This window comes from Ambystoma mexicanum, chromosome 2p (genome assembly GCF_040938575.1).
Source record: "Ambystoma mexicanum isolate Mex_15411 chromosome 2p, UKY_AmexF1_1, whole genome shotgun sequence".
NCBI lineage: Eukaryota > Metazoa > Chordata > Amphibia > Caudata > Ambystomatidae > Ambystoma > Ambystoma mexicanum.
Genome location: NC_090923.1, coordinates 1,227,294,649 through 1,227,307,894, shown reverse-complemented (window position 1 = coordinate 1,227,307,894; position 13,246 = coordinate 1,227,294,649). Strand labels below are relative to the sequence as shown.

The 13,246-nt window shown below is 45.7% G+C and overlaps 1 protein-coding gene across 1 annotated transcript in view; it reads right to left on the bottom strand.

Moving 5' to 3' along the window:
• Positions 1 to 13,246, bottom strand: part of FOXK1 (forkhead box K1) — a 763,857-nt gene that overhangs the window by 36,319 nt on the left and 714,292 nt on the right. The window contains exon 8 of the mRNA XM_069645513.1: positions 7,615 to 7,839. Within this exon, the coding sequence (XP_069501614.1) occupies positions 7,615 to 7,839 (225 nt within the window). The remainder of the gene's footprint in view (positions 1 to 7,614; positions 7,840 to 13,246) is intronic.

Below are 13,246 nucleotides of genomic sequence, written 5' to 3'. Positions count from 1 at the left end.
TGCTATAATGAGGACACCCAACTCCTTTTCAAGCTTCCCTCCGACGACTCCTCTCCCTCCCTCATCTCGGATTGCCTAATCGGCATTCAAAATTGGCATGCTGCCATCGATCTTTGTCTAAATGCCAACAAGACTGAGATCCTCCTCATTGGTTCACCTTCACCATCCTTTCCGCTCACTCTCTGGCCAGCCTCCCTTGGAACCCCCCTCCTATCCCTACCTGCGAGGCTAAGAATCTTGGTGTCATCTTTCACTGTACACTTTCCTTCTCCGCACACATATCCAATGTCTGCAAAAAGCCAAACATCCTACTGCACCTCCTTAGAGGTACTCTGCCTTTCTTCTCCTTCCCCCAGAAGCTCACTGTCTCCCAAGCTCTGGTTCTCTCTAGGTTGGACTTTTTTAACAGCCTCTTTCTAAATATACCGGCCTCCGCTCTCCGCCCTTTAAAACTAATCCATAACACGACTGCAAGACTTGTCCTCTGCCTCAAGCCTTGGGATCGTATCTCTCTAGCTCTGAAATCCCTTCATTGGCTCCCATTGGACGCAAGGATTAAATGTAAAACCCTCTGTATTGTCCACAAGGCTTTCTGGGGCCTGGGTCCAAAATACTATCCCTCCGTAAATACCTCCCCTCTTGAGCCCTTTGCTCCTCTACTTCCAACTCCCTCGGGGTCAGTCGTTTTTCAAAGAGACAAGCTTGGGGTAGATCTCTGTCTTCTGCGGGGGCCTCCCTTTGGAACAGCCTTCCTGCCACCCTGACATTTGAGGAGAACCATCTCTGGTTCCGGAAGCACCTCAAGACCTTCCTCTTCGCCTTTGCCCAATCCTCTCCCCTGCTGATCTGTTCTCTCTCGTCATCATGCTCCTGGCCACCCTTTGTCCTTCGGGCCCAAACTCCTGCGCATCCTTCTGCACAGCCTCCTGAGCCATCCCTTGCACTGGGTTCTGTATCTGTACCCATACAGTTCCCCCCACTTTTCTTCTGCACTTATTCAGATACACCCTACCTGACAAATTATGCACTTGCCTCTGCCTGTATTTATTTAATTATTGCATTTATTTACTGCACTTAATATTTATTCTGTTCTCTCCTTTGTGCTGCACTTTGCTCTCCTCCCCTTTCCTCGCACTTTCCCCCTTTCCCTTGCACTTGAGCATTCTTAACGTCACTGGGCCAAGTAAGATTGTTGTTTTTCTCCCTTGTTCCCCTCTCTTTGCTTGGTCGCACTCTCAAACACTTGTATTGAGCGCAATATAAATAAAACATATCATATCACAGTATCTTCGGCCACCACCAGTCTGCCAGCTTCTTCAGCAGTGTCCAGTGGGATTTTAATCACTGCATTAGCCGAGTGCTTCCCCTCCACTAAAACCTTTAGCATTTGTGACTCTTCAAAGCCATTAACCAGACCCTCAATTTGATCCCCACTGCGCCCTATTAAAACAAGTCATACAGGCTCTGTTATTGGCTATACAAGTTTAGTATACTGCAGATGTTGCTACCTTTTTGCCTAGAGCATATTCTTGTTGCTCTCTTTCTCTGGTGGTGCCTCAGACGAGGCTAACAGTGTTCCTGTCCTCTTATGAGTAATAGTAACTACGAAAGAGTGTGGTTTCAGATGCCCTTTGATATAGAGACAGTCTGTTGGTGCAGGCTGTTAGGGAGAATTTTCAGAAATGTTCTAATTCGCTCCACCTTATAGAGACCCCCAGCAACTTTGCTGCATTTTGAGGACTTGATTTTTTTTTTTACCTGGAGAGAGCGAGACCCCTTTTCCCACCCTCTCATGTATTTTAATGTGATTTTGTACACTGTGTTTCTTTGGTTGTGAAGTCTGACAAACTCCATAGGCATCATCTTTTACATTGTGTCACACAGCACCTTCAGTGCAGTGGTACATGGAAGTCTTTCAGACTTCCCAAAGTCTGAAATACCTTCGCTGGGATATACTACTGTTTCCCAGAGCAGTAAAGTGAAATTGAGTTTACTTACATTTGTAATTTTCTAGACCCAACACACAATCTTACAATAGGGGGCTGGAGCGGTTAACTAGTATCCCCTTTTTCTAGCTTCTCATGTAACATTTTTTATGTTACCCTTTTCTCATTGAATGGCTGGTGGCAGTGGTTTTGTTTTAACTACCGTGGAATGCATTTACTGGAGCTGCGTTCACAGCTGCAGTAGAGCACCCAAGGGTGCCATTTTTGTCAAAATGGCCCCGTCTTTTTTCGCCATTTCTTTGTGGCAAGGTCCTTCTTGAAATTTACTCCATGCGCCAAACCAGGTTTGGTTCTATTCCCCAATAGGAAACGAAAGTATACATGTTTTCCCCCGACTGTGTAGCCCGAAAAGGCCTGGAGACGTCTCGTAACCACAGGGCCCGCCAGTGATGAATCATCTCTGACAACTAGCAGGCTCCATCAAGTGATCTTCGACGAGGAGGACAGTCACAAAATAGGTAACTTTTCAAATATTGCTCGATGTTGGCCTAAGTATTCATATTTTAAGAACTCTGCGTAATGCGACCAACCCAACGCCGACAATTGAAATTAATCTGAAGACCTCGATGCTTGAATGATAACGGGTACTGTACACATCACAGTAGGGATAGTATTGCGGCCGCCCCATCTACATCCTGTTTTGACTTCGAAAAGAAATAATGCAAGACTCTGCACCAACCACTAGATGTCAGCATATGCAAAGCATGGGATTCTAAGCACACACACCCTCCTAATTTACACAAGAAATCCAAGTCTCGATAAAGGGTAACATTTCAAGGAAGCAGATTGCTAGTTTTCAGAATTGTTGGTCAACAAAGATAGTATCCTGTGGGCATAACCATATATTAAAATATGAAAACACAACATAGGTTTTTTTGTATAAACAGCAGGCTGGATAGTTTACTGAGCTATGCCCCTTGTACTTGGATTGCCATTGCAGCCTCCTGTTAACATATGTAAGCAACTGCAGCACATGGAGCACAGTTGGAAAGGCAGTCTAGCAAGCTCTCACAAGGGGCTAAGTCCCCATGACGTTGCATGCACCCAAAGAGGTCAGGTACCCATGACTGTGGATGTAGCCGTGCAGATTTGTTGGTGCTTATTAATTTTTACTGCATGTCACTAAACAACCAACACAGCAGAGCATACTTCGAACACCCCTTGTCAACTAGCTGATTGTGGGGGAAAAGGTGGTAGCCTATGTAACAGGCTTAGTAGAAAAGGAGAGCAATGTCTTTGCCTGAACACGTTTTTTTTTATATTGTCAGCTGGTGTGTTCCAATAGGTCGATTCTGACAAAAAGGGCAGACCACGTGCTCCTTGTAAGCAATATTGTTAGACCATGCATATTGTTTGGGAAATGTGTTCTTTTTGCAACTTTCCCTAGATTGATGTCAGCGGACGAGCCAACATATTTTGTTGACTTGGCATCCTCGCTGCTTTTTGACTGAGTTCCTTTTAGCCTCACTCACTTGCTTAACTTTTTAGGGTAATGGTCCGTCTCTAAGATGGCCAGTACACGGAGAGTGCAATGGCAGGCTCAATGCCATATCCTTTCCTGTATTTCAACACTAACACAAGCCACCTTCAGTGGAGTGCTACAGGGACACTGCCCATTTTCTGTTTTACCTAGAAACATTTAGTACAATAATGTTATGCACAGGACAGTCTGGTTGTAGTGACCCATTTTGTACACTTTGTTCCTGTGAACCATTTTTTTCTGCGATAATGACACAGAGTACCACCTATTAAAAATTGGCTGCCCCGCGTGGTAAAGGTTCTGGCTTTGTTGCCATTTTCCCACTTGTAGGTTCAGGAAGCCCTCAACCAGGATTTTGGATAGAAAGTGTGTCTGGAACCTAGAAGTTGCAGACTGCAACCCAGAATCCAAATACCAAAGGCAACACAGAGAGAAGAAGCTAAAGGATTGCTGTTGAGGCAACATGCATTACCAAAGTCAACAAATTGTTTAGACCTAGTGCAAAGAACCCTTGCTTATCCACTAGGTTGGCCTCTCAGAATCCCACACCAGTGATGATTCTGAAAATCTCTCAGCACATCTTTCTGTGCTGACTTGAATGTGCATGCACAGCTATGCTATGCTATCTGATCATGGGTCTCAAATGCAGTAATCCTTGATTCTAACATTTCTATGCATGAGACAAAGTGCTCGCGAATAGCTATGTCCAGGTTTTGGGCTTTTTGAAACTGCAGTGGGGGAGGAAGGACAGCCTCCGAAGTGGGGCATTTGGAAAGGATCAGAGACTAGTACTTATATCCTCATCCATTTGTTAATGTACAGCGTGCATCATGAAGATGCACATTAGCCTAGCATTACGGTTTTTCTGCTTATTTCCCACATTAACCACCAACTCATCCCCAAAAAACTTTAGGGAGAATACGATTCTTCATTTTCTCTGCTGTATGATGGCAGCATATGAAAGCCACAGACATGAATTAGCCCTGTAACCCATAGAGCAGAGGGTCAGGCCACGTCAACAGTATGCATTTTGCATGCAGTGTCCTACAACAACCAGAAAGATGACATTTTAAACTGGGTCTGACATACGGAGACAGAGGATGCGCACATTTATTTTTGGAGTATGTAACATGACTGCTAAGGAGTAAATCCTCATCTAGTTGCAAAAGGAGCGCTGAGCATTAGTTGCTGGGTCTGATATTTGTGGAAGTCCTTTTTCAGGCATTTGCAGAAGAAGTTTGTTGAGGCTTGGTGACCATGTTTAACCTCTTAAGTGCCATTGAGGTTCCCCCCCAGTGCCAAGGTTTTTTTTTTTAAAATCGCGGTATTCACCGCCCAAACCCGCCAGCATTTCCCCCCTCATTAACCCCTTAAGTGCCACCGACGAGCCGGCTCGTCGGTGGCAACCTGGAGCGGTTTTTACCGACGAGCCGGCTCGTCGCTGGCATTTAAAGGGTTAAGGTCGTTTTGTATAGTTGCATTGCTATGACTTTGAAGTGCTCTATTTTTGTTGACGTGTATTAAGGGCAAATGCTCGGCCATCCGAAAGAAAGTTTGGTGTCTGAACGGATGCATAGTGACATTTATGAAGATTGGCTGCATGTGGCAACTTGCAGGTGTAAGGTAGGATTAGAAAGTGTGATCCTATTTGGTGCTTTAAACTTGTCTGTGCGGCTAAATGTTAGAGGTAAACTGATCTGGGTAGGGTGTACTGGGAACGGTGTGAGTTAGGGCTCTGCTACTAGGTTTCCAGAGTATTAAAGCTTGTGGTAGGCGATACTGAGTGCAAGTGTGAGGGTTGCCTAGATGTAGGTGCATTTGCAGTTGTCTGCAATAGATATCAGACACGTGCTCAGCCAAAAACACGGCTTACTACTTCTATCCCTTGGCCCAAATCTGGTGGCTGGCTATTGCTTCTGCCATTGTCAACAAGTGGGCATCACTACCCGATGCCTGTGTCGAGATCTGGAAGTCTTCGGAGGTGGTTGTTGAAGAGTTGGAACGAAAGTTGGTGCGCCCAAACTATCCAGCTGTTCAGAATCCAGTGCACTGGAGCACATAACCACTAACTAGCCAGAACCAAGAACCAGATGCCTGAAGAGACCTCTGCACCCGCGACTCCCTAGGTTTCTTCCAACAGAACCAATGTGCGTATTTGGAAGGCCCAGTGATTTCGCAAACTCCTGCAGTGATCCCTGAGTAAATCGGAGTGCAGGGGGGTGAATAAACAAGCCTATTTTGGTCCCACTATCTGCACAGGGTTGTATGGGCGTAACGTCCCAGCCGGTATCTGGTCATTGCATCGAATGCAATACCATCGAATGCCTTTCCATCTAAAAGATTGCATCGAAAAAAAACATTCAATGCATTTTTTTTTTTTAAGTAAAGGGTTTACTTTAATTTTAATGTGTTTTTCGATGCATTTTGTTTTCGATGGAATGGTCTGTCGATGGTAAGAATTCTATGGAATGACTATAAACCGCCCCAGCCCTATCTCTCCCTTGTCTAGCCCTGAGTGGTACCGTTTTGGCCTGGTACCTTTCCCCTAGAACCCTCCTAAGATGGTTGGATTGGGAGAGGGTCTTTTAAAGACTTTCCTTTTATATTTTCATTGAACTTTGAAACACTTACAGCTCATTGTGGCTCAACTCAACCCTTGTTCAACTTCCTAAAAAGAGACTCCCAACCTCCTAAAAAGACTTATTGGGACGTGTGACTCTAAAAGCACTATGCCCCTTGTTATCTAGCTAGCGAAGGGCGTTTTAAGGTTAGAGACTTGGTTCTAAGGTTTTGTATGATGTTTGATGACGTCTTTCTTCTCATCCTATTAGTTCTAAAGGTCTTGATTACTTACTTGGTTCCATTTTCTTTATTCACTTGCTTTACTACACTACAGAACCTTGAAAAGTATTTCTATTTCTCTATTTAAAGTAAATGGTTTGTGTTCTTAGCAGAGCTCCCAAATGGTGTATATAATTCAAAGTTTTAGTGTGTTACTTGTTTTTAATTGGTAAACATTGTCCATGGCTAAAATAAAGAACTGTACTTTTATATATTCTGCTCACTTGTATTACGAATGCTATGGTGTGCTTAACTGAACCCTTCACACTCACACCTTCCTAGGTGTAAGCATTGCTGTTCAGTCATGCTACCCAGATAGAGTTTGGCTAGACATTAGTGTCTTTCTCCGTCTTAAGAATCTGACCACAAGGCTGATTCTGAAAATCCACCTCAACAAGCCCATTAAAAAAAATGTGCCACCAGAATATGGGTCATCTGTGGAGTAAACTGTGGCTGCACTGCATGAATTCCAAGCAGTGGTCAGAAGCAGACAGGAGTTACTTTTTGCGATCTATGGGGGCCTTTTCCTGTAGATGGGTTGGGTAATTTCAACATTTGTAGATAAGGCAGAAAAACTTGAACGCGAACAGGTTACTGGCTCCCTGTGAGACCAGTCATCAGGAAAGGCGAAACCAATTGAAGGTGCAATGTGTGTACCTTCAAGGTCTAGTTCAGCTGCTCTTCTAATAATTGACACGCTGAAAATTCGGTATAGTCTATTTTGTTGGTAACAAGGATGGTGCAACAGATTCCAATTGGGCAAAAAGGCAAGTGCTGTCTCATATAGAACTATTATTACAGCTTGGAGATGCACAAATTGTTGAGACAGAATTCCAAGTTTCATTACATTTTTAAAAAGAAGGTTAAGTGGTTAAAGGAGGCCGGCTGTAAATCAGTGGTACATAATAGCAGCTAGTAACAGGCAGAAGTGAGATCTCAGTTTTGGCTTCATGAATTTTCCGGCCACCTCTCCCAATTCTGAGAAAGTTGGCAGAGAAGAAACAAAGGCTGAGAAGTTGTGGGGGTAGGCGGGATCCTGCTTGCATATTAATCATCAACAGCCTGTGGTACAATTTCAAAGTAACTCAAAGGAAAAAGCAGCAACTAGGACAGAAAAAACAATGTTTGAAAACTACCTTTAGCACTCTAGTATCTACTTGGGTGCTTGTGAAAGGGCAAGAATTGTAAACTCCTTTTCCCTAGTAGACATGGTCATTAATGTTCATGAACAACAAAAATAATAAAAATAGAATTGGCAAAGTCCAAAAGTATTAGAAAAAACAGTACCGTAGGTGTTTGCAGATATGCTATTTGTAGGAACGGCATGCTTTCCATTTTGCATCACGGCTCGCACAGGAAGCTGATGCTGTCCGATAGTCACTGGTGTAGCCTGCTGGAGAATGGTTAGGGTTTGTCCTGGCATCCCTTGGGCCATTTGACTGGCTACTGTTTGAATGACTCGGCTGGCAGTGGGAATTGTAGTAAATGCAATGGTAGATTTATCTTCAAAGCCTGTTGGACATGAAATAAGAACATGAGACTTGAGTTGGAATAGAAAATAAACTGGCGTTTGCTGTAAATCATTCCTCCTTTAACATTGATTAGAACCACACAATGCCCTTTTGATTCCATTTGATTTCTCAGATTGTCTCTTGAGCCACAGCATGGGAATCGATCACCCTCATATCTTCTTGCCATTTCTAGAGAAGGGTGGTTTGCATGAGAGTGTAAACTATCATGATGGAAAAGGACAAGTTATCCACTTGTAGTGACAATTGTGCTCCTAGTGAATAGTCTCCTTTCCTTCATACTTATGGGGATATTGTCTAAATAAAAAAACATTGCATGGGCGGATGCATGCGGGGGGCAAAGACCAGCACAGTTCCACATGATTGCTCACTGCCCTAACAGCCAGTGTTTTTTACTCCACATACTTATAAGGCTTTAAGGAGACGGACAGAGGACCGTATGGAAGAAAGAAGTCCATATAGTAGGAGTACAGGGACTGGTCACACTGGGCAGGGGGCACAAAACACCACTTTTCAGAGAAACCCCCATGCCATAGGCCCGCTGCAGCATTGATGGGAGCATTACTGCAGCATTGATGGGAGCATTATAATAGGTTCTTAGAACACTCTCTACCTGTAATGCTCTTCCTTCTACATCCCACTCACTTTCCTTCATACCTGTGCAGGATTTCAAAGCACCTCGTTAGCGTATCCCTTGCAGAAGACCTTTTAGACAGAAATAGTCAGCCGTATCGCCTGACCAATTAGTGCATCTTCCCTGGAGAGTTTGTCCATGGAATAGTGGTTATAGAAGGCAGGTGGTGTAGCCCACCTAGCTATTTGTAGATGTCCTCGAAGGGCGCAAGGGGCCATGCCTCAGGAAAGGTCCTGAAGCCCCTTTTGCTCCAAGCGTGTAAACACTCTTTCTGGATAAGGTATTGATCTCCAATAATAGGAGTGCATAGTGCGGGCAACATTCCAGTGTGCAAAACATTTTCAACATTCGCTCTATATTGTACTGCCATAGGTACAAAAAATAAGTGGGTTGAAGACCCAATTTCTGTAGCCCTGTCTAAATAAATTAATAATGCTCTGCGTGTACAGGTCCTTAGGCGTTAATCATCGTATTCGTGAAAAACACAGCGTAAACCTTTGATTTAGAACGACATTCCATGAACACCAACATCAGGGAACGTACACAGGTTTGCAAGACCACTTTGTATTGTGGAAAATAACACTACGCTACATAAATGTTGCGTACCCTAGGTGCCAAGGTCAGTGTCACCAGAAAGCACTTTTCATGGTCACAAACTTCAATTCAATAGAGGTTATGCGTTCAACCTTTTTTTTTAACCAGTCCCAATAGTGAAATGTTTAAATACTAAGTTGGTGACAAAAAAAATACCTACCTTTGTGATAAGGCAGGCTCTCAAACGCTAATTACGATTTATGAACTTTAGAATACCAATGTTGAATTCAGAGGATTGCGTCTTTCTACAGGCATCGATGGCAAAAACGAGACTATTTACTAGCACCGTAGGTTTTGGTTGCAGACTTTTCAGCCACATCACCTTTCGATTTTCTTGTGACCAAGGCCACATTTCTCATAATGCTTTGTCCTGAAGTGGAAAGCTGCAAATTTGCTCTCCTCAAAGAGGAAGTCATCCACCGCGGCCAAGTTACGGGAGAAGTCAGACAGGCCGAGGTTGGAGGAGGAGAAAGAAGGATGCACAGCCCAAACAAGCTCAGCCAAAGTCCTCATCGGCCACTTTGTCGACAACCACAGTGGCGGCCACCGCAGTGTTGGGAGCCAATCCTACGAGGGTGTCTCCTGTAGCGCAGAGGGTGTCCCTGCAGCGGGACACTTCCAGAGAGGCATCTTCTAAAGCTGTAAGGACCCCTGGAGGGGCAAAGACACTGGTCCAGGTCCTGGTTCAAGGCCCTCAGGGTGGAAAAGGCAGATGGTCCAAAACAGCCCTCCAAGGTTGACGTTCAACCCATGGACATTTCATCCACGGACAACGACCAAGAGTCTGTTCTTGCGGTCCACGAGTATGGCAATGAGAGCGGTGGCACAGGGCCTAGCACTCCGTCGCTCCATCCTCAGCCAAGGGATATTTCCATGGACATTCTCTACTCTCCACGTCCTGGTGACGGAGATTCAACAGAGGTTGAATCTAGTGTGTGTAGGCTTCTTTCGGCCATGCTAGTGGGATTCTGGAAAAAGGTAGGTAGTTCGATCGATTGGTTCACATGGAACTTCGAGATTAATTTAGGCGCAAATCTGCAGTGAGTGCGCAGAACTACCTTATCCCTGTGGACTGTAACAAAAGGGTCTAGAACAGAAAGGGCCTGTAGTTCGCTAACTCTTCTAATAGAAGTGATAGCCACTAGGAAGGACGTCTTGTAAGTAAGGTCTTTTAGACTTGCTTTATGCATTGGCTCAAAGGGAGATCCCATGAGTCTGGTTAAAACCACATTTAGATCCCATACAGGAGCTGGGTGAGAAATGGGAGGATAAATCCTCTTAACCCTTTCCATAAAAGCTTTAATCACCAGTATTTTCCACCATAACACCTTTTGTTGTGACGTGGTGTAGGCTGAGAGAGCAGCAGGATGAACTTTTAAGGAATTAAAAGACCAACCCTGTGTCCAACAAATTGGTTAGGTATAGCACAATGTGTGTGGGTGAGCAATCGATGGGATTGATACCCTTGGTATTACACCAGATGACAAATCATTTCCATTTGCTGGAATAGCAATAGCGGGTGTTAGGTTTTCTAGCTTCCCTGAGAATGTCCATGCATCTCTGAGGGAGCTGAAGGTGTCCAAACTCTATGACCTCAGGAGCCAGGCCGCTAAATTCAGAGATTGCGGGCATCGGTGAGGCCCCCCCCCCCTGTTCTGAGACATTACGTTGTACAGGCAGGGTAGGTTTACTGGTGGGGAGAGGGACAATTCCATTAGATGAGCGAACCAGGGTTGGCGGGGCCACATGGGGACTACCAATATCATAGTCACTGGTTCCTGGTGCATCTTGTGCACTATATTGCTGTGTAGGGGAGTTGGGGGAAAAGCGTAAACAAATTTCCCTGACCATGTTATCCAGAGAGCGATCCCCTTGGAGCGATTCTGGGGGTACCTGGAGGTGTAGTCTTGGCATTGAGTGTTCTCGTGAGTTGCGAAAAGGTCGATCTCTGGAAGCCCTATTCTGCGAAGACGTTGGAAAAGATGTCTTCGTGCAGACACCATTTGTATTCTATGGGCAGTGGGAATTCACTGCTGAGCATGTCTGCCAGAAGATTGAGTTCCCCTGGAACGTATTGGGACAACAGAAACATCTTGTGTTTGAGAGCCCACATCCAAATGTTTTGGGACAGCTTGGATAGCCCTGGAGAGTGTGTGCCCCCTTGTTTGTTCAGGTAATACATGGCTGTGGTGCTGTCTGTCAGAACCAGCACTGTCTTCCCTTGTAGTTGCGTTTGAAAGGCTTTCAATGCCTTGAACACCGCCAATAGCTCCAGTAGATTTATATGGTTGGATGTTACTTGTGTGGACCACACTCCATGCGCTGTCTGCTGAAGCAGGTCCCCACCCCGTGAGAGTGGCTTCCACTGAAGGGTTGGTGAAGGTTTTCCCCTTCAAGAGGTTTTCCCTCGACCACCACTGCAGAGAGAGAACGAGGGCTGGCGAGACAACTACCAGATCTTCCCATTGTCCGCTGGCCTGACACCACTGGCTGTTGAGCCACTCTTGCATGGGGAACCAAGTATATGCACGACGTCATCATCCCTAGCAAATGCATGGCTTTGCGAACCGTCACCTCCTGACTGGCTACATATTGAGGGATATGAAAAAGCATGTTCTGAACCCTCTTGGAGGGGAAGACGAGGCCGTCTTTCGTCAGGATTAGAACCCCCAGAAATTGTTTTACTTGACTGGGGACTAGACTGGATTTTTTCATCGTTGATTGAGAATCCCAAACTGAACAGAAGGTCTACGGTCTTCTGAGTGTTCAAAAACCATGTGTCGTAAGAGTGTCCTGTTATGAGCTAGTCGTCGAGGTAAGGGTAAACCAGGACGGACAGTCTGCGCAGGTGTGCTGCTGCTACTGCCAGGACCTTTGTAAACACCCTTGGCGCCGAGGCATTGCCGAAGGGGAGCACTTTGAATTGGTAATGCCTGTCCTCTATCATGAACCTTAGATATTTCCTGTGGGCTGGCAACATTGAAATATGAAAGTATGCATCTTTCATGTCCAATGTTGCCATGTGGTCCCCCGTTTCAACAGTGGGATCACCTCCTGTAGCATTACCATACAAAACTTTTGGGGTTTTATAAATGTGTTCGCAGGTCTAGAACAGGGCGCATGGTGAGGTCCTTTTTGGGTACAAGAAAGTACAATGAATAAATACCCTTGTTTACCTGAAGAATAAGGACGGCTTCTATGGCGTCCTTTCCCAGCAGCGCTTCCACCTCCTGATTCAGGATCTGCAGATGGTCTGGTGAGAGGCGCTGTGAGCGTGGAGGTTTGAACTGAGGTGGTTGGGCGAATTCCACGCAGTAACCGTGGGCGACCATCTTTAAAACCCGCTGGTCTGAGGTTATCCCCTCCCATTTCGCGAGGAAAGATGTTAAATGCCCCCCGACCAGGGTGACATGGGAGGGGACCTGGATCTGTCAGTCATTTCTGACCAGAGGCTGCGGCTCCTCTGGAGTTGGGGCCTCTGCGCATCCCGAAGAGATTGGTCTCTTCAATGGGTTTGTTGATAAGAGCGGCCTGTGTTTCAGGCTTGAAATCCTAGTTGCGAAGCCAAGCGTGCCGCTTGAGTAGAGTGCCCTGAGCCAGAGACCTGCCTGCCGTCTCAGCAGTGTCCAGAGGGTTCTGGATTATATTCTGATTTACCTGCATGCCCCTGGCCACGATGGTGAGCAGTCTGGACCTAGCGGGTTCAGGAACCTCCGGGAGACCTTATACAAGGTTCCACTGTGTATCTGCATAGCTGGCCAGCAGTGCAGTGTTATTCGTTATGCGTGTGGTCTATGCAGCTGCCGAGGTAACACGCTTACCTAGGGCATACAACCTTTTGGATTCCTTATCCGGAGGTTCCTCCCCCGTATCAAGGGGTTACCCCCCCCATCCCGTTTCCGGGTGGTGGTGACTACCAAGGAGTCGGCGGTGGCGTGGCCTTTAATATATTGAGGGTCCGAAGGAGCTGGCCGAAATAGTTTCTCTACTCTTGGGTTCACTGCCCGGGTCTGAGCTGGCGTGACCAGGGAGGGGGCCAATATTCTTTTAACAGAATTTAGGAGGGGAATGGCTTGGCTTGAGGAGGATTTCTCCTTAAAAATGTCCTCTACAAAGTCTTATTCGGGTACCGCCTCCTGCGTAGTGATCTGAAAATTATCTG